This window comes from Vanrija pseudolonga, chromosome 3 (genome assembly GCF_020906515.1).
Source record: "Vanrija pseudolonga chromosome 3, complete sequence".
In the NCBI taxonomy this organism is placed as follows: domain Eukaryota; kingdom Fungi; phylum Basidiomycota; class Tremellomycetes; order Trichosporonales; family Trichosporonaceae; genus Vanrija; species Vanrija pseudolonga.
This window is the reverse complement of record NC_085851.1, coordinates 2,919,878-2,943,792: the sequence shown is the minus strand read 5'-3', so window position 1 is coordinate 2,943,792 and position 23,915 is coordinate 2,919,878. Positions and strand designations below refer to the sequence as shown.

General features: G+C 54.2%; 7 protein-coding genes across 7 annotated transcripts; 3 read left to right on the top strand and 4 right to left on the bottom strand.

Annotated features, from left to right (window-relative positions):
- Position 1: 1 nt before the first annotated feature.
- DPH3 (Diphthamide biosynthesis protein 3) lies at positions 2-664 on the bottom strand. Its single transcript, XM_062771240.1, has 2 exons — positions 430-664; positions 2-362 (listed from the first exon to the last, which is right to left on the bottom strand). The coding sequence occupies exons 1-2, from the start codon at positions 610-612 to the stop codon at positions 132-134; spliced, it is 414 nt and encodes a 137-aa protein (XP_062627224.1). The 5' UTR covers positions 613-664; the 3' UTR covers positions 2-131.
- Positions 665-915: 251 nt separating this feature from the next.
- GLC3 (1,4-alpha-glucan-branching enzyme) lies at positions 916-4,038 on the top strand. The gene is made up of 16 exons (XM_062771239.1): positions 916-1,095; positions 1,205-1,232; positions 1,283-1,485; positions 1,541-1,849; positions 1,929-2,028; positions 2,067-2,098; positions 2,166-2,213; positions 2,264-2,369; positions 2,423-2,649; positions 2,704-2,765; positions 2,808-3,120; positions 3,177-3,249; positions 3,294-3,362; positions 3,408-3,570; positions 3,615-3,690; positions 3,738-4,038. Exons 1-16 carry the CDS (start codon positions 1,050-1,052, stop codon positions 3,950-3,952), a joined length of 2,070 nt encoding a protein of 689 aa, XP_062627223.1. The 5' UTR covers positions 916-1,049; the 3' UTR covers positions 3,953-4,038.
- A 6,543-nt stretch (positions 4,039-10,581) lies between these two features.
- On the bottom strand, positions 10,582-14,461 carry miaA (tRNA dimethylallyltransferase; the record flags this gene model as incomplete). The annotated part of the gene is made up of 7 exons (XM_062771238.1): positions 13,831-14,461; positions 13,628-13,791; positions 13,490-13,578; positions 12,417-13,435; positions 11,818-12,020; positions 11,407-11,695; positions 10,582-10,739 (listed from the first exon to the last, which is right to left on the bottom strand). The coding sequence occupies exons 1-7, from the start codon at positions 14,171-14,173 to the stop codon at positions 10,582-10,584; spliced, it is 2,265 nt and encodes a 754-aa protein (XP_062627222.1). The 5' UTR covers positions 14,174-14,461.
- A 362-nt stretch (positions 14,462-14,823) lies between these two features.
- Positions 14,824-19,619, top strand: SPBC15C4.05 (putative helicase; the record flags this gene model as incomplete). The annotated part of the gene is made up of 9 exons (XM_062771237.1): positions 14,824-14,851; positions 14,913-15,229; positions 15,266-15,556; positions 15,593-15,668; positions 15,714-16,118; positions 16,159-18,114; positions 18,154-18,979; positions 19,027-19,357; positions 19,419-19,619. The coding sequence occupies 9 exons, from the start codon at positions 14,824-14,826 to the stop codon at positions 19,617-19,619; spliced, it is 4,431 nt and encodes a 1,476-aa protein (XP_062627221.1).
- A 296-nt stretch (positions 19,620-19,915) lies between these two features.
- Positions 19,916-20,453, bottom strand: YPI1 (Type 1 phosphatases regulator YPI1; the record flags this gene model as incomplete). Its single annotated transcript, XM_062771236.1, has 2 exons — positions 19,916-20,121; positions 20,222-20,453. 2 exons carry the CDS (start codon positions 20,451-20,453, stop codon positions 19,916-19,918), a joined length of 438 nt encoding a protein of 145 aa, XP_062627220.1.
- Positions 20,454-20,693: 240 nt separating this feature from the next.
- On the top strand, positions 20,694-22,144 carry HEM2 (Delta-aminolevulinic acid dehydratase). The gene is made up of 5 exons (XM_062771235.1): positions 20,694-20,858; positions 20,932-21,193; positions 21,229-21,617; positions 21,668-21,755; positions 21,800-22,144. The coding sequence occupies exons 1-5, from the start codon at positions 20,818-20,820 to the stop codon at positions 22,085-22,087; spliced, it is 1,068 nt and encodes a 355-aa protein (XP_062627219.1). The 5' UTR covers positions 20,694-20,817; the 3' UTR covers positions 22,088-22,144.
- An 89-nt stretch (positions 22,145-22,233) lies between these two features.
- BUD16 (Putative pyridoxal kinase BUD16) lies at positions 22,234-23,550 on the bottom strand (the record flags this gene model as incomplete). Its single annotated transcript, XM_062771234.1, has 4 exons — positions 22,234-22,948; positions 23,003-23,114; positions 23,162-23,440; positions 23,487-23,550. The coding sequence occupies 4 exons, from the start codon at positions 23,548-23,550 to the stop codon at positions 22,234-22,236; spliced, it is 1,170 nt and encodes a 389-aa protein (XP_062627218.1).
- Positions 23,551-23,915: the final 365 nt, after the last annotated feature.

The following is a 23,915-nucleotide window of genomic DNA, read 5'->3' as shown; positions in this document are numbered from 1 at the left end:
GAAGGTTGTAGTCTGTGAGAGGCAGTGGCTGCCCCTGGTGACATGGCGAATATGTATGTACAAACATGGGTGATGGGAGGGCCGTGCGTGTTGAGTGTTGTAAATTGTGAGGGCCATGCGTTGAATCGGTTCTATGGTTCGTTGGTACCCTTGCCCAAATTGAGATTGCCGAGATCCTTTGATAGGATGGCTGGGTCATCTGTCCGGGTCTCGACGTCTGCACAGGCCTCCTCCTCGGCACCAGCGCCAGCGATCTGTGCGTTGGGTGCGGGCGAGGGGCTGGTCGAGGTGGTGGGGGTCGTCTCTTCCTCGCTCTCATCGCCCTCTTCGTCGTCGGTCGTCTCGTAGTCTTCATAATCCATCTGGGAAACGAGGTTAGCATAACGAATCTGTTACATGATTGAAGAGCCCAAGAACCCAAGAACCCACATAGTCGTACACGACTCGGACGATCAGACTGCAGCTTGGGCAGGTGGCAATTTCTTCACCGTCCCGAAGCTGAGCCTTTGAGATTTCGAAGCGATCGCCGCATGGGCAAGGATAGTGATAGACTTTTGCGACATCGTCCCAGGCAAAGTCTTCGATTTCCAGCTCGTCGTAGTATGACACCATGAGTGGTTTGGTAGCGCGTGAGTTGATTGTTGTTGTTGGTGGTGGTTCTGACTGATAGAGTTGACGGGCGACGGCCTGAAAAAAGGCAATCTGGGGTGGCCATCTCGGAATGGGTCCGAGGCTGTCACGTGATGTTGGGGCTCCAGATCGGCACGCGTGCGGGATTGGCTCATTGCCGCAGCCCCCCCAAGCCGCCGTCAGCTGGTCGACGAGTGGGGGAGAGGAGGACTGGACTTGGCCGCCCCCTCCAGGCATCCAGCCAGCCAGCCAGCCATTCATTCCTCTGGCTCCCCCCCAACCCCCCAAACCGTCGTCACACTTTTCTACGTCTCATCGATCCCCCCTCTCTTTCCCATTCCCCCCCATTCATATCGTTGGGTCACGGTCCAACGACCTGCTCTGGGTTCCCCCTCACCACCATCGATACTGTAGCCGCCATGACCACTACCCAAGACTCTACGGCCAAGACCATGCCGGATGACGGTCAGTCCAACCCCTTCCAACCCCATCCACCCCGTCTATCCAATGGCTAGCCTTGCTGCCATGTCCTCACTCCACGCTGTCGCAGTGACCTGTCGCTAACTATTCGCAGGCACGGGTGTTCTCCAGATTGACCCTTGGTAGGTTGTCTCTCTATATCCTCGTCTAGTTCACCACTGAGCACCTTCAGGCTGGAGCCTTACAAGGCTGGCCTCCAACAGAGGTACTCCGAGTACAAGAAGGCCTTGAACTTCATCAACCAGCATGAGGGAGGCCTGGACAAGTTCTCCCAAAGCTACAAGACGATGGGCTTCCAAGTGGACGACAAGGGCGGGGTTTCCTACCGTGAATGGGCACCCGGAGCCGTCCAGGCTCGGCTCATCGGCGACTTCAGTGAGCTTCTTACCCGAACCCGATCGGCTACAGACGCGTTTGCTGACCAAAACAGACAACTGGTCGCATACTGCCAACCCCATGACCAAGAATGAGTTTGGCGTTTGGGAGTGCTACGTGCCTCCTACCTCCCCAGGCGTCTGCGCAATCCCTCACGACTCCATGCTCAAGATCTCGATGACTACCCCAAGCGGAGAGAGCTTGGATCGCCTCCCTGCCTGGGCCACTCGTGTCACTCAAGACCTGAACGTGTCTCCCGTGTATGACGCTCGATTCTGGAACCCTCCCAAGAGTGACCGATACCAGTTCAAGAATGGCCATTCTCAGAACTCCATCGAGGGCCTCAAGATCTACGAGGCACATGGTAAGTGTCGAGAGCATTGTTCCCCTCCGGCATCATCACAACCTTCATATTCTGCTGGCATGTGCTGACGTCTCCAAAGTTGGAATCTCCAGCCCCAACATGCGCGTCACCACATACAAGGAGTTCGAGACGGATGTCCTGCCGAGGATCAAAGCCCTCGGGTACAACACCATTCAAATGTGAGCCATGGTACCTGTAGCATCGCTAACATGACCAGGATGGCCATTATGGAGCATGCGTACTACGCCTGTGAGTAGCAATCTGCCCTTTGCGAGGCGGCGTGTCTGGAGCATCGTATCACGGCTGACATTGGCAGCGTTTGGCTATCAGGTTACCAGCTTCTTTGCGGCCTCGTCCCGTTATGGTTCGTGTTTTCCCTACATACCTGGAGTGTGCGAGGTTGACCTACGACAGGTACCCCGGAGGAGCTCAAAAGTCTTGTCGACAAGGCCCATGAGCTGGGATTGACTGTGCTCCTCGACGTTGTTCACTCGCACGCCAGTAAGAATGTTCTTGACGGGTAAGTGCGGGCACATAGCCCATAACCCACCTTGCTGACTTGTGCTCCTCTAGCCTCAATATGTACGATGGTACAGACCACCACTACTTCCACGAAGGCGGTCGTGGCCGTCACGATCTCTGGGACTCGCGCCTCTTCAACTACGGCCACCCTGAGGTCCAGCGCTTCCTCCTCTCGAACCTCCGCTTCTGGATGGACGAGTACAAGTTTGACGGCTTCCGTTTCGATGGTGTCACCAGCATGATGTACAAGCACCATGGCATGGGCGTCGGTTTCTCAGGTAGGCAGGCCTACTGAGTTGTAGCTGGCGCTGTCATTCTAACGCTTTACCCAGGCGGATACCACGAGTACTTTGGGGACTCGGTCGACCTCGAAGCCATGGTTTATCTCATGCTCGTGAGTTGCTGTAAGGCCAAAATGTCTGTGCTAATCCGCAAGTCCAACCAAATGCTTCACGAGCTGTATCCGAAGGTCGTGACGATCGCGGAGGATGTCTCCGGCATGCCTACACTCTGCCGCCCCGTCGCTGAAGGGGGTGTCGGGTTTGACTACCGGCTTGCAATGGCGATTCCTGACATGTGGATCAAGTTGCTCAAGGAGAAGTCGGATGACGAGTGGGACATGGGCCACATTGTCCACACGCTCACTGACCGACGACACTTGGAGCGTACCGTGGCCTACGCCGAGAGCCATGACCAGGCCCTCGTCGGAGACAAGACCTTGGCCTTCTGGCTGATGGACAAGGAAATGTGTAAGTAGCAGCGTCCGCGACAACTACGTGTGACAAACTAACCAACACGCCCGCAGATGAGTACATGTCGGATCTTACTCCATTCACCCCTGTTATTGAGCGCGGCATGGCCCTCCACAAGATGATCCGGTAAGTCGCCTCCTCTGGTGTCTTACATGGGCTAACTCGGTTAGCCTGTTGGTCCACGCCCTTGGAGGTGAAGCATACCTGAACTTTGAGGGTAACGAGTTTGGCCACCCAGAGTGAGTCGGCGTCATCGATGCCCCATGGCCATCCTGACGGGTCAGGTGGATGGACTTCCCTCGCGAAGGCAATGGCGACTCTTTCGCCCACGCTCGTCGTCAGTTCAACCTCGTCGACGACCACCTCCTGCGTTACAAGTACCTCAACGCCTGGGACACGGCTGTACAGACCCTGGAAGACAAGTACAAGTGGCTTAGCTCGCCGCAGGTGCGTACATGAGAGTATCGATGGTGGTGGGCTTACAATTCCAGGCCTACGTTTCGCTTAAGCACGAAGGTGACAAGGTGATCGTTTTTGAACGCGCCGGTCTCCTTTTCATCTTCAACTGTGAGACAAGTCCCACTGCCCCTGGTTCTTGAGGCTGACAGGACCAGTCCATCCAACCAACTCTTTCGCCGACTACCGTGTTGGCGTCGACACCCCTGGCAAGTACCATGTCGTCTTGAACTCGGACGACAAGCAATTCGGGGGCCTTGAGCGAGTAAACAGCAGCGGCGAGTACTTTACGACCCCCATGGAGTGGAACGGGAGGAAGAACTGGCTCCAGGTCTACATCCCGACGCGCACGGCCCTGGTTCTTGGCCAGTAGTTGACGAGTGCATTAAGTTTAGTTAGTAACAGCAAGGCGTGGAACAGTAAACGGATGAATGTCTCCTCTATGATGCCACAGAAACACGGCTGGGTTGCGTAAGCACTGTGCGTAGCACCAGGCTTGGAGTACAGTGCTCGGACAGGCTTCAAGAACTAATGGGAAACGGAAACAGTAAGTTGCGCTCTCGGACCTTCACTCATCCAAGGGAAACTTCCATCGCCTGTGGCATCAGTGGCGGACGAACTCCTTATGGGAGCCCGTTCAAGTTCTGCCATACCTCAAGGAATGAGGAAGGTCCGCCGACTTTGCCACGGATTTGACCGCTACTTTCATAGTACTCAAACCTCGCAGTGCATGAGGCGCTGGATAGGTGAATCAAGCAGGCATTCGTGGGTGCCCTCTAGCCATAGCGGTGATAATTCCCTGCCACATGGCGACCTAGCGAGATACAAGGCCAGTTAGTGATTCGGCATTCGATTAGCCTCTTCTACATTCCTTTCGAGGGAGCCTCAACCCAAGTTTGTCAGAGATAGACGGAGCGAACCTCGGAAATGGATCAACGGGATGACGAGTGGCACTTTACGATTCAGTAAAAACCTCCTTTCCTCGTTGAATTGTTGATGTGGAGTTGGCCCGCGTAAATTTTCCCCAGAACTGCCTTGAGTGCAAATCTTTGCATAGAAGTGACATGTGTCCTCGCAAACAACATCTACCTTCGGTCGAGACCGATTAGCAGGAACAGACGGGCAGTCAAGCTTCGAAGACGGCTGCCCATGTAGGCATACCTCCCAGCAGGTTCTCGAGACAGCGGTAACCGTACTCGAACCCAAACCAACGAGGGAACAAGAAACTACGCCGAGCGGGAGGACAATCTCGGTTCAGATGGATGGATGGAGAAGGACAGTGGCGGCTTCTTGGTGTGGGTCATCAAGGGCGTGTCATGTCATCAGCGTGCTTACATGTCGTGGGGCCTGTCAAGCTTGGGTACCCAGAGAGCTTGTCTTGACGCCACTCACCGATTGACGACTCCTCGGAGCCGTGACCTGCCTGCTAGTCCAGCCCAGTATACCAATCGGCATGCTCATGAAGGGCCGCCACCTGTGAAGTCAGCGTAGTAGGTGGGAACGCCTGTCCGCCTCTCCCGTCATAGGAGGAACAGATCCATGATTGGAGTATGAAGAATCCGGACCTGAGGACTAAAGTAGGCCTTACGTTTATGTATGCGTGTGCGACGGGTTATGGTTGGAGGCTCAGCTGATACCGCGAGCTCGCTGCCTCGAGTTCGCCCCCACTGCCACAACTGCCAACCTAGACTGTATGCATACCACGTAAGCTTGGAAAATCGTCTAATCCTTGGCGTTAGCGTACCACCATCCCTTCCCGAAGAGGTCTGTGTCAAGAACTACAAAGCAAACGGGGAACCGGCAATCGGAGAAGTGGCCGAAGCAAACGGCATCAGCACCAGGAGGCGAAGGAGGGAAGCCGCGAGTGTATCTACGACGAGCTGGTGTTTTCAAGCGTCCAGTTAATAGCTATAACGGTAATGACCAAATGGAATAGCAGAGTAGACTAAGCGAGTAGAAGCATTGTGCCCATAATGTCTTACCAGGAGCTCGCTGAACCTTGCAGCCATGGATGGCCTGTATGTCAAGAACCGCAAACCAAAAGAATCGTAACCGGGAATTGTTAGGAGGCGGCTCATTATTTTCCAACACTGCAAACAGTAACTTCTGCGTTGAACTGCTTGCAGCCCATCCTCACTCTTGCCTCCCCTACCCTGGCGGGTTCCCAAGTCTGCGTTGCAAAGACATAGTCATTTCAGGGTGGGCCGCTTGAACCTCCTGGCAACACACAGGGCACAGAGCGTGATCCAGAAGTGGTATGGGGTTGCGCTTCGACGTACTCTCTGGTCAGGGAAGTCACTCTCGTTTGACAAGAATGCAGCAAGAGCAGACGAATTCGTTCACATTTTGAGCTTATGGAAGTAACAGGTGACCTATCCTTGTACAGCCTGTAGACGTCCTCAACGTTCAGGCCTAGACGAAGGTGCCAATCTGATAAGTCAGCAGCAGGAGAGGGTCCGGTACTACCCACAGAGGCTAGATTGGTCGCGTAGAGATCCATGGACGGGTTTAGAGTGGCAGAAAGCCCAATTTTGCCGGTTTGATGGTTGACCATTGTATTGTTGAATTGCCATATTTCCCACGGGTCTTTTGAACCGAAAGGTAGTTGTATTAGAGCCCAGCTGGGGACGTCGAGAACGTTGTCGAAAGTAGCGTTGGCCAGTGAGAGCGATCCGAGACTTTTCATTTCCTGGATCTCACACAAACCTGAACGTGCCTGGACTAGATAGTTTTAAACAACAGTAAGCGCCTTGATAGGAATTCCAACGTAATATGAATGATGAGTGTCAAGGAAAATAGCAGAATACTTCTTAATTACATGAGCGTGATCTTGCATTCTGAGGGCCACCGACCTGTTGCATATAATCAAGCTGCCTCCTGAAAATCACAGGTTAGCCCCCCACATTGTGGTTCTTGACAGGTCGGCAGGTGAGCCAGAGTGCACGTAGATCTGTGGGGACCAGCCTCCGTTCCTTCCAATCGTGGGTACCGATACTGGGGAACTTTCTACACTAAGCATCCTCACAGGCCTGATTCACCTCGCATTCCACAAAAACAGCAGCAACGCCATTCTGGCCGTTGTAGCCTACATTACCGAAGTGGAAGTGCAGCTGGATGCCCAAGCCCTATTCTGTTACGCACAGATCCGGGTGGAGAGGTCAATTCTGACAAACCACCCCACGATTGCACTGAACACGGCGTAGGTCATTTACTGTTCCTAGATCTAAGAGCGCACTGTCAGAACCACAATGTAAAAGGGTGACCGTTAATTGTCAGAAGGCGGCTTCATTATAGTCCAACACGCGCAGACAAACGAGAAGAGTAGACCGCACTCACCTGTCAAGTCTGAACGTGGACATCCTCTCCTGGTCGAAAGCGCGCTCCCTGCATCTTTTGGGACAGAAGCAGTAGCATAGCTGTCCGACACCTATTTTTCTCCTAAGGCAGAATGATGCCAAGAGACGATTTGACATGCACTTCCACAGCCTTCGTTTTGCAAGTTTGGTCCTTTACGAGGATCACAAGTCCCCACGTGGTGAGCAATGAAGTTAGTTCTACTTGGATAGAAGACAACACTAGTGTCCTGGACAATTCTACAAACTTCAATGCACAGTACTCAATTCCTCAATTTCTCGACCTTTGAAAGCCGATAGCACCTCCAGAAATACACGAAAGGGGGACCGCATACGCCAAACATACACCCGCTGCACAGGAGTATAGTTACAGAAAATATTAGTGGTCTCTGATCAATACCCACCGACTTTCATTACAATGCAAAAATCATTAGGTTTTTCTAATGGAAATTCGACAATTCTTGAAATTGCTCCTAACGTCTGGATTACGTCCGTAGTCTGTACAGAACATCCATGTGAACACAAATCACCTATTTGAGAAGATGTATCTGCAGCATTGCAGCCGTAAGAGGACTGCGAAAGTGGTATTTTGACCGACAAGGCTCTGTCGTAATAAGGCAAAGCGCGATGCAGAATCAGGCCAACAAGCTGTACTACGGAAGTATAGCTAGAATCGAGTTAGAAAGTCGGTAATAATAGGGTGAGAGCTACAACTCGACTCAGAATACGATTCTGAGTCGATTATTCTGAGTCGATTCTAATCGACTAGAGTCGCAATCGAGTCGAAATAGAGGCCAAATAATCGAATTTGGGGAGCACTCGCCCGAGAGCGCATTATTGCGACAGGCTCCAATCGGGCTGTTTGAACCTTTCTGACAAACATGTAATTTTGAGACCATTCTGCTTCGGCCTTCATCTCAATTACAGGCTCTCAATTTCCTCAAGCTTTCGAAGAACTCAACCTTCGAAGTTGGAGTCTGATCAAATTTGTGTTTGCCAAGATGTTCAAGTACGACGTCTTGCGAGAGGTATCTCAATTTGATTATCCAAAGCCAGACCTATTATTGGCTGATGTGGACCGTGTCATTGCCTGCAATAATCGCGAAACTTTGGATAAGTTCTTGATTGAACTCAACGCACATTTCGAAATCTCAAATTCTGGCGCAGCACACTGATTTCTTGGTTTCAGAATCCTTCCAGCAACCGTTCAAACACTCTAGCCGTCTCTCGAACACTACATCACCAATGTACTGGCCAAATCCGGTATGGAAGCCTCCAGTCCAATTTCTGTTGGAATATAATGAAGCCGCCTCCTGACAATTACCCGTTACCATTTGACATTGTGGTTCTTGACACTTTCTACATCCCTGCCACAAAGTTTCCAACCCCTGGTTGCCACAATCAAGAATTCGAAGTTGTGTAAGGACCCCCCCCCCCCCCCCTCCCCGAATTTGGCCCGGCCACACACCACTTCATCTCTAATAATCACTAGAGGAGATATCTCACACACAACAGGTATGTCTGCAGGCTTAATTTGCCACTGGAATCTCTAACACTGCAAACCCTCAAAAATGTCCTTCGGCTCTGCCTCAAACGCACACTCCAACACGGGAAGTCTCCACAACGGAAGTTCTGAAGAAATCAACAAGTTTGAGTCAACTTCACTACACTATTCTTGATCCGTACCCACGCCTATAGATACTCTGCATCACACTCTCTCACACCTTTGCCTTATTTGCACACCCGTTTCAATTATTACATATCTTTTTTTTTCGAGAACAGAGTGTCTATTAAATACCCCGTTCTAGAAGAGAAACTTTAGGTCTCATGCCCTCCAGTATGTAATGAGTCTAGTCCTCTACTGTTCGATCCCCTGTTCCCACCGTGATTCTTGTCTCCACCCTTCTTTCAAAATGCCGGAAGTATAACATTTCAACTTGAATGGTTTGGAATCACTCCCAGCCACATGTCGCAACAGAATCACAAACAGCGCTGCGAGGCAAGTGAAGAGAATCACGAACATCGCCACAAGGCAAGTTGTGCAGAGATCGATTCCGGCGCATGAACTTGCCGTAACAGTTTTGTGGCCGTGATCAGCGCCGGGATACCGACTATTGACTCACATTATCCCCAGTACAAAAGAGACACGTTTCACCAGCAGGAGACGAGCACACATGTCGAGGGTTAACTGATCAAGTCAAGAACACAAACTGAGCTCAAATGTAGTGCACTGCACCGCGAGGAATTCAGTTATTCCCAGAGGCGAATGGTGCAGGTCATAAAGACATCTCCGGCGTGGTACATACTCATGGGGGGAGAGTGCAGCGCAAATAATGTGTCCTCCGTGTTAGTGAAAGCACACTCACCCTTGGCTAGTCAACCAACCTCACTATGCTGGTGAACTCATCGAATACTATCCTGGGCTATTTATGTGATATCTGGTGGAATATAATGAAGCCGCCTCCTGACAATTACCGTTTACCCTTTTACATTGTGGTACTTGACAATATCACCCGTCCCTTCATAGTCAAATCAGATGTGCTGCGCAGCCATCCTTAGCTTTAGCATCAGGTCACTCAGTGCGGGCCGACCCGGAAACACATACCAAGCATCACTCCTGCGTCCATTTCACCCGCGACTACCTGCCAACACTTTTGTCAGGTGTTTAAGAGACAGGTTTCGATGTCAGTGCTGCCACTCCCCGTATGCGTATAGTGCAGAGGAGGACCCTTACTTCGCTTCCTGTCCATAAAGGACGTCCCTCTATGCAAGACAGCGATTTAAAACTCCTTACGAATCCAGCGGGGACTGAGAGCCCCGAGACGTAACCTCAACAAGTAGCTCTACGTTCCTCTCTCTCTTGCCTACTGGGACACTACACTCTCGCAACCGATGAATCTCCAGTTGAAACCGTACAGAGAATTCACAGCAAGCTATGAACATCCAATGGAGTGGGTGCTTGGAGGGTCGTCCTGCAGACCAAGGCGTCGGGAATGTAGCTGAATTATGGTTCCTGGTCCTCCGGTTGTTCCAACAGTGGGCTGGCGCATGCCATTCAAAAGCAGATCAAACCATGTACATAGAGATGATCTGCAAGACCACTCACTTTTCTCATTGGTTGGTATGGCGAGCTGAGTGAACCCGGGCACCACATGAGGTGCCTAAGCGGGCAAATTGTCTGTCATTGCGTCTTATGAGCACCAAGCAATGTTACCTCATTCACATTGGACGCTCATGATATTGTGCCGCTATGCAATGACATGTACTACGATGCTAGTATGTAACGTGGCGGCAGGACTGTGACAGTCCCTCACGCTTCTGGATTAGATGGTGGCTTTGTAGCGGCCAGTTGATCTCTCGCCGCCTTCTTCGCCCTCCCCTTCGCCTTCATCTCCTCGATCCACTCCTCCCTGGACTGTGTTGCAAACTTCGTGTTCCTGCGCAACCTGTCAGAGCCATGATTTGAGCATAACACAGTTACTGACCTCTTGTGAACCTTGGACTTCAAATGATCGGCCCACTCTTTGGTCGGAACAGGGTATGGACGACCAGGGGATGAACACGACTCGCACAACCGTTTGGAGTTTAGAATCTGACGACTGTATGCCGGTCAGCGTTGCAGATCAGGTCAGAACGGCCGTCTCTGCGCTTACTCGGCGGTGTTGGGGACCTTCGCCTCAGCCGTTGAGAGGTCCTGAAGCAGCAGCCCAGCATCCGCATGACCAACTTTGGTGGGATCAGGAAGATCCTCTCGTGACAGGAAACCTGAAGTGTGAACTCCAACCTCGCGGTCGTTGACGTGGGTGACTTACGAGAGAGCACGTCTCGTGCGACTGGCTCTCCTGCCACCCCGCCTTGAACAACGAAGATTTGCACATCACCTCCGACAGCTCGGGCTTCTCTAACAGCAGGAAGAAGTTGTTTTCGTATCCACTTAATCTGTGATTTGGCGTACTGGTGCGTGGATAGCTTTGTGCGATCGACCATGGCTTTGAAAGAAGGCGTTGACGTTGGGTCAACCTGAGGAAGGGCAAGGTCCGCAAACTCCTTGTAGCCTGGGATTGCTCAGTGGGTTGTCAGACCAAATCGACATATACCAATTGATTGGAAGATGCCCTCTGTGGGGCCTCCGGCATCCATTGTGGGATAGAACTCGGCTGCAACTTTCCGAAGCTCTTCGATCTCTTGAAGTAGTCCATTCTGGGCAGTCAGAGGGCTGCCTGAGATGCAGACTCTCGACTCACTTCGACCATCTTGTCTACGCGTGCATCGAGGCGTGGTTTCAAGCTGACCAGCGGTTCGTAAACCCAGAAGATCAACGTACGAAACCTGGGTCGTGAGCTAGCCTCTTGGAAGACATCATACCTCGCTCGTCGTCCACTTTGCGATTGCCCGCTCGGAGCTATGGGGTCGCTTTCATCCTCATGCGGGTGCAATTGGACTCCTCCTCGCTCCCACCACCGCTCAAGCCCACGGCGGACCTTGCGGCTGTCGCGCCAGTGCCAGCGGCCCGCCTCGAGCGGATCAACGGCTTCAAGAAGCTGCCAGATACTCAGCAGTCGATGGCTTTCTCGATCCCCAGATTCCGTGTCGGTCGTCTTACCAGTGCTCTCATGAGGTGGATACACTGGGTCTGCAGTCCAAAAGGACTCAAGAAGTCGTTTCAGATCATGGTCAAGATCCGGGGGAACTGGAGGCATGGGACTTGGAGGGCTCCAAGCGCGATTGGGTCCTGCTGGAGTCGGGCGTTCGAAGGAGAGCTCCTCGGGAGGAAAGAGAAAGTGTTGAATGAAGTAGTGTGTACCTCCACAAATAATAGGCAGCATGGAATCGGGGGTCGAGTTCACCTGGCTCTCAGTCAGAGGAGACCAACTGTATCACTTACCTTGAGGTCGGCTTCAGAGCACCACTTGCCGAGCTCCCAGCTCCCTCCCTCTCCTGGAGTGACTACGTCCAGACCCCAGTGCTCGATTCCACCCTTCTCTTCCTCGGTAACCTTGTTGGTGATAACATCGAGGCCCTTGTACAGCTGCATCGAGTCTGCCGAGAGAACGACACCAGTGGTGGGGCGCGAATCGCTGTGCGGACCTGTTGCCAGTGACTGGGCGAGAGACACTGCCAGATTCGATTTGCCCACTCCAGTGGTCCCGATTACCGCGACGATGGGCCTTGAGGGAGAAACGGTTGTCATTATTGATCTGACAACTCGTAGCATGAACTTGGCATGCGATCGACGGTCGAGTGAGTGAGTTGAAGTGAGAAAGAGGAATGAGATTCAAAATGAAAACATTGCGAGGACTCCACCTCCACCGCCCTCCACTTCGTTGATAACAAAGTTCTCTTCTCAGTGCCCTGAATGAATGCCATTGCTCGGCCAAATACATGTGCTTTATCAATGACGGGGTATAACACAAACGATGCGGGACAGACAACATGTAGAACGGAAGGGGGACAGTGCTAGGTATCACAGCAGCATGTCATCACTCGAAACTCCAATAGGCCGGGCTTGAGGCTCTTTGGTCTTGACAGGTGGCGCTGACCCAGCGCGCTTGGTACGACCCTTGGGAACGACAGTCCACCCCTCCTCCTCGACTTCCTCTTCGACAGCCTCCAAGCTTGGGCCCTTGGCCCCATTTCGGGAAACCATGATCGTATCTTGATCAACGTCCAGAATGGCCTTGACGAACTTAGAGGCGCCTAACGGACTGACGAAGTCGAAGCTCTTTAGGGATGGGGGAGCCGGGCTTGGGGACGCATAAGGGGCCGTTTCGTCTCCTGAGGGAAGCACCCGCGGGGGAGTGTATGTTCCACCACGAGCCCGTGGGCTGAACTCGCCAAGGCCGGGGAATCCACTTCCCCTGCGACGATCTGCCCGTCGGGGGGAGCTGGATCGGTAGGGCGTTGCCAGTGCAGGACGAATGTAAGAGGCCATTGGTGCTGGTGACCTGATGCTGTTGGAAGGCGAAGCGGTGTTGCCCGATGGTGGTAGTGATGGGATCGCGGCGATCTGAAAAATACCACCGCGATCGGGCTCATCACCTTCCAGCTTGTAAACCGTATTGGGTGTGCTGGCGTACAACTGTGGTGAGGCTGTCACAGCGACGCGTCGTTTCTTGGAGCCCTCAACGGCGTCCGACTCCTCGCGGTTGCACTCGCCTGGGCAGAGGTCGCGTGTCTCTGATCTCGCAACAGCTTTGAGGCGACGGTCTCGTTCTTCGCACAGAGATCGCAGTTTCTCCACTCGCCGTTCATCCATGAGCCAGTTGACAAACTTCTTCCAAGCGTCTTTTGAGGCCCTTATTTTGGCCATGGAGTCCTCGTCATCGCTGACACCAGGGTGCGAGCGGGCGTGGGCAGCTGCTGACTCGCGGCTGCTGGCCAGCATGTCGAACTGAGTGGGGTTGGCAGCATGGTTGTAGGCACTCAGAAGACTTGTTGACGCCAGCAGCGGGGGCGTCGGTCGTAGGCCAAACGGAACCAGTCGGGACTTCACAGTTACAGTTCTGGGAGGGGACAAGTCAGCACCGGCGTTCACAGCCATGCTGTCGAATACTCACGGCTCCATGTCGTTGTAGATGCGCACAGCGTAGAAGTGGTTTCCACGGGGTATGGTTCGCCCTTGGAAGAACACACGCTTGTCGATGACCTGTCAAGGTCAGCAAAGTAACAGGGCTAGCGTGGTAAGCTTTCCGCACCTTGCCAGGCCAGGTAGTACCATCTTGGAGCTCAATGATCACGACGTCACCAGCTTTAGGAGACCATCGTCGCCACTGGACCTCCTCATCCGAATCCAACCTAAACGCAATGACCGCCCCAGGATGGTGGCTTTTTGGTAGCGGACGTTCGTAATGGGAGTCATCTGCACCGGTGTTAGTGGCTTTGGCAGATTCAAACTCACCATGGGCCGTTCCATTCGCCTCAGCATCGCCGTCGCGCATACGAACTTCCCCATGCGGGGAGCAGTCATCCTCCAGCGGCGCGGCCTTGAGGTTACGAGCTCCTCCACACGAGAGGTCGTCCATGCTCTTCATGACCCAGTACCGCTTGACGGCCTCGTCCCATCTGTGCTTGACAACGCCGTCATTAAGCCTGACGCCAGCCGCGACTTCGAACTTGGAGGTCAGCGCCTGGAGGCGGGTGAATGTCTCGCACGCGAGAAGGTCGAGGGCGGCGTCGAGTGATGCCAGGGACGGTGGTGGTGCTGGTGCAGAGTCTGCAGAGGACAGCTTGCGCTTTGGCATGGCTTGCTGACAGGCCTGGGTGGCTTGATCGCTTGCTGTCTTGCCGCCTTGCCGGCTTGCTCTGTTGCTTCTGGGTGTTGGCTTGCTGGCTTGCTGGACCGGTTGAGACCGACGTCGTCGTTGGGTGGCGAGAGTGTCGTGTCTGAGCTGCGGTCAAGTCAAGGAAGGGAGGGCCAGTGCTGTTATTAAGCCGAGAGGATCATGGTCACGTCGGAGGGGGAGAGGGGGGGGGGTGAGTAAGAGTGGCCTGTGGTTTGCTGATGTGAGCAAGGCCGGGTGGGTGGGGTGGGTTTGTGGGTGGTGGCAATGGCAAGACTGGGTGGGGGTGGGTGGTTGGTAGGTAACGCGCCGTGGTTGAAATGGCGCGCGCGCGCTTACACACACCTTTGTTGGTTTGTCATGATGGCGGGCAACGGCAACCACGACTCGGGGGCTGGGGCCCCACATGTCATTCCACCCCCCTCCACCTCAACATCCCTGTCAACCTGACCACCACCGCTCGAAATCTCTGTTGATGCTTTGCTCTGTGGTCCAACCCGCCGCGTACTCGACATTCAACAACATCGGCGACTGCATATCCCTCCCAAGTCGATGGGCGCACGCTTTATCATCAACTCACTTGTCTCAGAGTCGCCACTTCATCGCCCGCGATGGGGAAGAAGAAGCTTTCACTGAAGCGTGAGTTCAAGCTAGCTTTCCCTTTTTGTCTTTATGCCTAGTACTGACTCGGCTGCTTCAGCGGTCCAACGTGGGTACGGTACCACGTCTGTCCCAACAAAGAAAGCCAAAGCCGAAGCAGAGGCTGCAGCTTCGGCAGCGGCATCGGAGCCCGAGGCAGACGCGGCCCCAGCAAACCAAGAAATCGCGACTCGGCCCGCCCTTGATCAGCCGCATCAGACCTCGACTTCCCAGGGGCCAAAAGATGCTATCCCACCCCCCGAGGACGGCCAAGTTGATTCATGGGACAGTGATCAAACCTTGGAACAAGCGGTCTTGCAAGGTCTGGTAGATAGGCTTCAAGAACGGTCGGACAAGGAGGTGTCGCGAGTTCTGAAGGTGAGCCGCCAACACAGCACATCGCTAACACAAAAGGCCATTGAGTTTGATGCCAGGTTTGCTGCATCGTTTCCTCGTTTGACTATGGATGAGACGACACGGAATGAAATTCTCTCATATGCCATCCAGGACTACGAGGAAGCAAGTGGTCATCGAACGCAAGGTATGCCACCTGATCCCTCCCAGCCAGACGGAGACAAGACACTCTCGAGAGTGTATATCGCCTATCAGGTCTTACTTCGCTCTGGTTTCCCATCCGACAGAGTGAAGCAGTACATTCTGGAGGGGATGCTTCAAGGCCAAGGGTGGCAGGAGGGCTTCGAATGGGTAAGCGAAAGCGCGCAACCAAGCTGACCCTCGAAGATGTGGCTCCACATGTCCGAGGATGAAAGTCGACAGGTGGTGAAGGGCAACATCCAGGGAGAAACTGAGTTCTTTGGTGGGTTGTGCTTTCATTGTCCAAGGCAGCGAGTTGACCTGGCAGAAGCGAACCCATCATCTCTTGATGCCCCCTTGCTAGACGTGGCAGTCGAGGAAGCGCCGCCTGCGATATCACCACCGCCTGCCACAGAAACCACGGTCATTCCAACCCAGGATTCGGCGTCTATGGAGGCATCAGTATCTGCTTCTTTATTTCAATCGCAAGGTGGCTCCGACTCTGATCCTGAGTCGGACTCTGAGGCCGAGCTCGACATCAACAAGGAGAATCAAGATTGGGCCCAGCTCATGCTCGAACTCGACAGCTTGAGGATATCAGCTGGTACTGGCAAAGCCAAGGGCAAGAAGGGCAAAACGAACGCTGTTGTCATGGAGACGCCAGAAATGGTCAAGCTGAAAAACAAGATTGCCAAGGTGGAGAAACAATACATGTTCAGCCGAAAGGATGCCGGTGAGCTCTCTTACGTTGAAACGTCAACCAACCTACCCAGACGTCATTCTCAAGGCTCTCAAGTCGAAGCGAGACATGCAACTTCTGGAGACAAAGCTCAAGGGCCTTCCGGACTCCAATCGATCATCTCCTGCACCCCCATCGACGGTCGAAGCATCTCAAGTGGCCACTCCCAGTCACGCGGCATCAGAACCTGCGGAGCCATCGGGCGACTTTGACGACGACAGCGACGACGGAGGCATGTTTGGAAACATGCTTGAGCAGCCAGAGGAGGGTGCAGCCCCACCACCTTCAACAAACACGACCATCGTGGTGCGCGAGATGCCCATCCCCAAGCAGTTCTCGTTCAGCGGAAACACTCCCAAAGCACTGCTGCGATTGGCGCTGTCAAAGTCAGCTAAACACGCCGCCATTTCTTTTGCGCGACTCTCTGGAAATGCTCGCGTTGCTCGGTCCGGGGTTGAGATCCGCTGGTCTCCGCTGAAGAGGCGAGCGTGGAGGATGGACGACATTGCGTGCGGAAGTTTTGAAGAAGCCGAAAACTACATCTCGACTCTCGCCCTCCACGAGCTTTCTCAAAGCGGCATGCTTTCGGGGGTAAACTGGAGGACGATGCCGCCGGCATACCGAGAGCTTTGGGACGAGCTTGAATCGGCCTATCAGCTGAAGATCGATGCTGAGAATCGCGAAAGGTGGAAGGTTGTCAAAGATCTAGTCGACCAAAAGGTACAGGCGTTCAACAACGCATCAACAGTCGAAGTATCTTCCAAGCCAGCTGTTGCCACCCCATCGGAGAACACCGATGTTATTGTTCCTCAGGGGTCTGTCTACTCACAAGAGCTTCAAAGCCAATTCGAGAAGCGGATTTCCTCCCCATCATATCGCAAGATGCGACAAGACCGCGACACCTTACCCATCGCTCCCTTCCGAGACGACATCATCAAGACGACGGAAAACTCACAAGTTCTCGTATTCGGCGGCGAGACTGGTTGCGGCAAATCGACCCAGCTTCCTGCGTTTATTTTGGAACATTCCCTAGCCCAAGGCAAGCCTTGCAAGATTCTCGTCACCGAGCCTCGTCGAATCAGCGCCATATCCCTTGCTCAACGTGTCTCCGCTGAGCTGGGTGACAGCCCTGGAGCAATGGGGTCCAATGCGTCCTTGGTGGGCTATTCAATTCGGTTGGAATCAAAGTCTTCTGCAAACACTCGACTGCTGTTCGTCACCAATGGTATCGCCCTTCGCATGCTGGAAGGAGGCTCCGGTAGTGGCGGCAAATCGACAGCATTTGACGAAGTTACGCATATCATTGTCGACGAAGTGCACGAACGGTCCATTGAATCCGACTTTCTTCTGATCGTCCTCAAAGAACTTCTGCTGGTCCGAATGGATCTCAAGGTCATTCTCATGTCCGCCACGGTTGACGCTGAGAGGCTTTCGGCATTCTTTGGGGGCTGCCCCTTCATGTCAGTTCCGGGTCGGACGTTCCCAGTGACTGTTCGTTATCTGGAGGATGCCGTTGAGCAAACGGGGTGGCACATCGATGAGTCATCTCCCTATGCTGTTTGGACAAGGAATAAGAAGCCTGGTTCCAAACAGTTGGAATGGACGGAAGACACTCCTGCGGCCACGGATTCGTCGGACGACGAGAGCAAGCCATCAGACCCAACAAAGCTGTCGTCCCAACGGTACTCTCCCAAAACAGTCGAGACCGTCAATCTCCTAGACTCCCGTCAAATCCCATACGACCTCATCATTCGCCTTTTGGAACAAGTTTGTTTTGACGACCCATCCCTCCAGCAATTTTCACCTGCTACTTTGGTGTTCATGCCAGGTCTGGCGGAAATTCGAAAGCTCAATGACGCATTGCAATCCCACCCGAGGTTTGGGGCATCGTCGGATTTTGTGATCTATCCTTTGCATTCAACGATCAGTTCTGAAGGACAGAGTGCGGTGTTCCAGATACCACCTCCAGGTGTCAGGAAGATTGTCATCTGTAAGTAGTCGAGGTACCGTTGTTGCTAACGCCTCACAGCTACCAACATTGCTGAAACCGGTGTCACGATCCCCGATATCACGTGTGTTATCGACACCGGCAAGCAACGAGAGATGCGGTATGACGAGAAGCGCCAGTTGTCACGACTGGTCGAATCGTACATTGCTCGAAGCAATGCCAAACAGCGTCGTGGTCGTGCTGGCCGTGTTCAAGAGGGCCTGGCTTTCCACCTTCTCACCAAGGCGCGCCACGATTCGCAACTGGCTGAGCACCCCGTGCCAGAAATGCTTAGGCTGTCCCTCCAAGATCTCGCCCTCCGTATCAAGATCTTGAAAATCAAGATTGGAACGAGCATTGAAGACGTCCTCATGAGGGCCCTAGACCCCCCAAGCTCTACCAACATTCAGCGCGCAGTCTCTGCGCTGGTGGAGGTGAAAGCCTTGACAGCCAATGAGGAAATCACTTCCATGGGCCGGTTGCTCAGCAAGCTACCCATGGATGTGCATTTGGGCAAGTTCCTTCTCGTTGCCGCGCTCTTCAAATGTCTTGATCCGGCCCTCACCATCGCCGCGACTCTCAACTCGAAGAGTCCTTTCGTGACTCCATTCGGATTTGAAGGCCAGGCTGAGGCCGCCAAGAAGAGCTTTGCTGTCGGTAACAGCGACTTCCTGACCATTGCGAACGTATTCGACAGCTGGCGCAGAGCTTCGGAGAATGCCAACTTCGTCAGGACTTTCTGCAAGCGCAACTTTGTGTCCCACCAAAACCTCCAACAAATCGAAGAACTGCGGCAGCAACTGCTGGCCTACCTGGTTGACTCGTCTTTTATTGCGGCAACTCCCGCGCAGAAGGAGGAGATTGCGAGGTGAGTAAGGAGTGGTGTTCCGTCTGACAGCCTAGAGCACGGTACAGCCGGAGTGCTCGTACTCGATTTGTCACAGTGCCTCAAGAGTTCAACAGCAATGGCCGAGATTACAACCTTCTTGAGGCTGCCTTGGCAGCCGGCCTGTATCCGAAGATTCTGTCACTGGAGCCAAGTGGCGGCCTCCGCACGATTACCAACCAACAGACGGTGGCGATTCACCCCAGCTCCGTCAACTTCCGCATCCCCAAGAGCGAGTTTGGCACGAGCTTCCTCACCTACTTCACCCTCATGCAGTCAAAGAAACTGTATGCCTGGGAAGTTGGTCCAGTGCAGGAGCTATGGCTTGCACTATTGTGCGGTGACTTGGCAGACTTCAAGGTGAGGCCGGTGTGCTATATACGTTGTTGACACTCCACAGGTGATGGCCTCCTCCCTCCAGATTGACCGGAGGGTTCGGTTCCAGGCGGATCCCAAAACGCTTATCGCAATCAAGCGGATGCGGGAGCAGCTTGCATCGGCACTGTCCATTCGTCTTAAAGGACGAGCGCTTTCTCCCCGTCAGTTGGAATGGTTCGAGCTCGGTCTGTCGTGCCTTGCCCTGATCAGTCTGGCGCCGGAGAACAAGGTCGTTGTGGGATGAGTGTCATACAGCGGGTGCCACAGTCTCCGCCCGCGTTGCATTCATAGACATTGTTAGAAGCACACTCCGCATTTCATCAACATTGCGATTGCATGATACATACACTGGCTTCACATGAGGTACAATGAGCTATGCCTTGTCCTTGCCCTTGGCTGTAGGCTGGACGTCGTACTTGTTCATCTTCGAATCGTGGTGACTGTGCGGCTTGCGCTTGGCGCGGCGTGTCGGACTGTACTCCGTTCAGCATTTACACGTAGAGTATAGGACTCATACAGAGCTCCTAAGCTCGTGTCGACTCACCGTGGACGGCTGTCACCAGCACCCCCATCCGACTCTGAGCTCTCGCTGCTCTCCACTTCGGCATCTCCCACAGGCCGAGGGCGCTGACGTCGGGTAGTAGCGTGCTCCTTGTGGCCCGAGCATGCCCCATCATCGTCAGAGCACGAGTCAGACTCGGACGATGACTCGTCAAACGCCCGCGGCTTGTGGTAGATGCAGCAGACTGCCAGAGGTCAGCCGGCAACATCACGAGGATTGAGTGGGAAGCACCGGGAGCACGGGTATAAAGCGCCAGACCCCAGGCTGCACCAAACATGACTCACTCTTCGACTTCTTCTTTCCCATGCCTTCATTATCCACAGTCTCTGATGACCACACGACGCGTTGCCTGCGAACGGGGCCACCACGGAGACGGAGGACGCCGACCGAGTTTGGTGTGTCGGCACGGGACGGCGGTGGCGAGGTTGAGGTCGACGCTGCCTCCGACTCGGTTGGGGTGACAGTGAGGGTCCGAGTACCGTTTGGTTCTGGGCGTGCTGCTTGTGCTGTCGCCATTGTGATTGCGAGGATTGTTGTGATGGAGTAAAGAGTTGATAATGTCGAGGAAGGCGATAATGTGAGCGCGTTTGTCGGGCCGTGCAACGAGTGAGTGAGTGAGCAGCTTGTGGCCACCCAACAGCCAGCGGGATCAGTCAGACTCGATTCCGTCAGGCACGGCACGACAGTATGGACGGGTGGATTTGGCCGAACAAAGTGGAGGTCTCTCGTGCTACTCAAAGTCGTCGTCCCTCGCCAGTCGACCCATCTTGCTGTCACTGTCCCTCGCGTGCATCTCTTCTGCTTCAACATCCTATCCCTTACATTCGTCCAGTCGCCCTAGTTCACCCCGGTTGATCTTCACCTTGCTACTACAACCACCATGTCGTCCCTCCGATTCCAAGCTCCTCCTCTCGACATTTCGTGAGTCCCGCAGCCCTCTCTCTGTCTTCCGGCGGTGCCTTCACTCTATCGTATCACTGACTCGTCCTCTCAGGTCCGTCCTGCACGGTGGGTTCCACCACCCCGTGCTCCGCAAGTACCAGAACAATGGTCGCAACCTCACAAAGGACATGTTCATGTACCCCATCTTCATCTCCGACGACCCGGACGCCGAGCAGATTGTCGCTACCCTCCCTGGACAGAAGCGCTGGGGCATCAACAAGTTGGAGGGCTTCCTCGGACCCCTGGTCAAGAAGGGTCTCAAGAGCGTTATCCTGTTCGGAGTGCCCATGGAGATGAACAAGGCAAGTACCACAGTGGTTTCTTGCTGGAAGATGGCTTACGATCTTAGGACGAGGTGGGCTCCCCTGCCGATGACCCGGAGACTCCGGTTATCAAGGCACTTCACCTCCTCTCCAAGCTCTTCCCGGGTCTCTTCCTGGCAGTCGATGTGTGCTTGTGCGAGTACACTTCTCACGGACACTGCGGCGTCATGTCTCAGCTTCCAAACCCGACGCACAGCAACTTCCCCACCCTTGACGCAGAGAAGTCCGCCCAGCGCATTGCCGAGGTTGCGCTTGCCTATGCTGAGGCTGGTGCCCACTGTGTTGCTCCGAGTGACATGATGGATGGGCGCATCCGTGCTATCAAGCTTGCTCTCATGCAGCACGGCTACGGAAACCGTGTAGCTCTGATGAGCTACGCTGCCAAGTTTGCGTCTGGCCTGTACGGACCATTCCGGTGAGCCCTCTCGAGACGGAGACCTTGAGGACACTATTGACAATGGATAGCGATGCCGCCGGCAGTGCTCCCGAGTATGGCAACCGCAAGTGCTACCAGCTCCCTCCCAACGCTCGTGGCCTTGCGAGACGTGCTATTGTGAGTGCAATCAGCAATGCAATGATGCTAACGGCTTCCTACAGAAGCGAGACGCGGCTGAGGGTGCCGATATCCTCATGGTGAAGCCCACGCTGCCGTACCTCGACATCGTCTCCGACTGCGCACAGCTGGAGCCGGATCACCCCGTGGCAGTGTACCAGGTCTCGGGAGAGTACGCCATGGTCGTGGCCGGTGCCGAGAAGGGCATCTACGACCTGAAGCAGATGGCTTTCGAGACCGTCGAGTCGTTTGTCCGCGCAGGGGCGACCGTCATCATCTCATACTTCACCCCTCAGTTCCTCGACTGGCTTGACGAGCCTCGCACCGAGTAGTTGAACGATTTCCCTCTCAATCTCTAGTCAATGGCATGCACCACCTCTCATACCCACATCCTCCAAATTGCTCTCTTGTTCTACGTGCTTCATGGGGCTTGTTGCCTGTATGCTATGCGTTTGCTCGCCCTCTAATGGTCGACATGCTAATCGCCTCGCAACTTGTCCCAGTCTAGGTGCTTGCCCGGCCAAGTTTCACCGCCATTGACAATTAGGTCTCGCTCCTGGACGACTCGCATCTCACGTAGCCTCATCCGGCGAGCCTTGCGCTTCGGGTCGGTGGGGTTAAGAGGCGGGGCGTTGTCGAGTTCAGTGTCGGAGGGGATCACCGAATCCTGATGAGGCGAGTTCTCATGGATAGGCCTTGGGGTTGCCGAGCCAGACGAAGCAATGTCCAGACTGTATAAATGGGTGCGCAGAAGGATCTGCTGTACAGTCAGGAGCGCATGCGAGACAGCATCCGCAAGGGGAGAAAGACCAGGTTGTGTCTCGGAGGTGCGCTGGTAATGTCCAAGGACGAGGGCGGAGAACAGGTCACCAACGCCAGAGAAGTAGCCACGGATGGTAGGCAGGGCGAAACCGAAGGTCTGTGGCTTGTTCCCATCCCAAGTGCTTGCAAAGCAGACGAGAATGTCGTCTTCTGGGGCTCCAACTCCAACCGCGTCGTACCAAGGCGGCTTTGGGTCGGGGACAAAGCGAGTGTACGATGCTGGAGGTGGTGGCAGGCCCAGCTCGGCGACGAGCGAGATGGGGAGCGGAATGGAAGACAAAACCACGTGAGGCACACCGTAGTTGACATGTAGGGCTGTCAAGGCCTCGTGAAGAGACGCCACCGAGTCAATCTTGACGCCAGAGAGAAGCCTGGGTCACCGTTAGTCACTATGGTCTTTGAGGAGGAGGAGGAGTTGGACTCACTCGGTCTCAAACTGGTTCGGTGTAATGATGGTGGCAGTTTTCAAGAGGCTCTTGTACACGGGAACAACATCTGGGCTCACGTAGAGGCCGGTTCCAATGTCGCCCATTACGGCTGATGGCTCGTCAGACATGTGCCGACGCTCGCATGGCCACACTCACGGTCCAGGAGATAGACGAGACCTTCATTCTGACGCATGCGCTCGACTTGCTTGCCGATGACCCGAAGAGCCTCTGCGCCTGGGATGTAGCCGGTCAAGAGACGCGCGTGGCTCACGAGGCCATTTGTGAAGAGCCCTTCGAAGATGGCCTCGAGCTGCTCCGGCGACGTCTTGGTACCATTGGTGTGACCGTATCCCGTGTGGTTTGAGAACTGCACAGTGTTGACGACGTCCACATCATAGCCCAACATCTGCAGAGGAAAGGTTGCAGCTCGGTTGCCTGTGGGGTGTGAGGGGTAATTGACTTGCAGCACACGAGCACGTACCAACATAGCCAGAAACGACATGCGACTGGATAGACAGGATCCTCGTTTGGTCCAGAGGAGCCATGATGATTGTCGCGAGGGTTGTTCACCCTTTCGTTCTGACCAAAGCGATGGGACAAGGGTGACGTTGGATTGAATGGCGAAGAGTGGAGTGGGTGCGGCGGCTCCGTGAACCGACGGGTGGAGTGCTCACGCTGTTGTCGGTCGTCGACTCGTTATCGGTTCGGTTCGTTTACGGCGCTGACCGATCCCTGCAAGTACATGATGGGACGTAGTGATCACAGTCGCCCTGTGACAAATGACACATACTTTCAATGACGGGTTACATCATAACCTCAAATTGCACGTGATCAGACCGACAATGCCATTTTTTCAAAGCCATCAGACGTCGTCTGGGCCACATATGCACAACAGCAGCAGCCTCAGGTC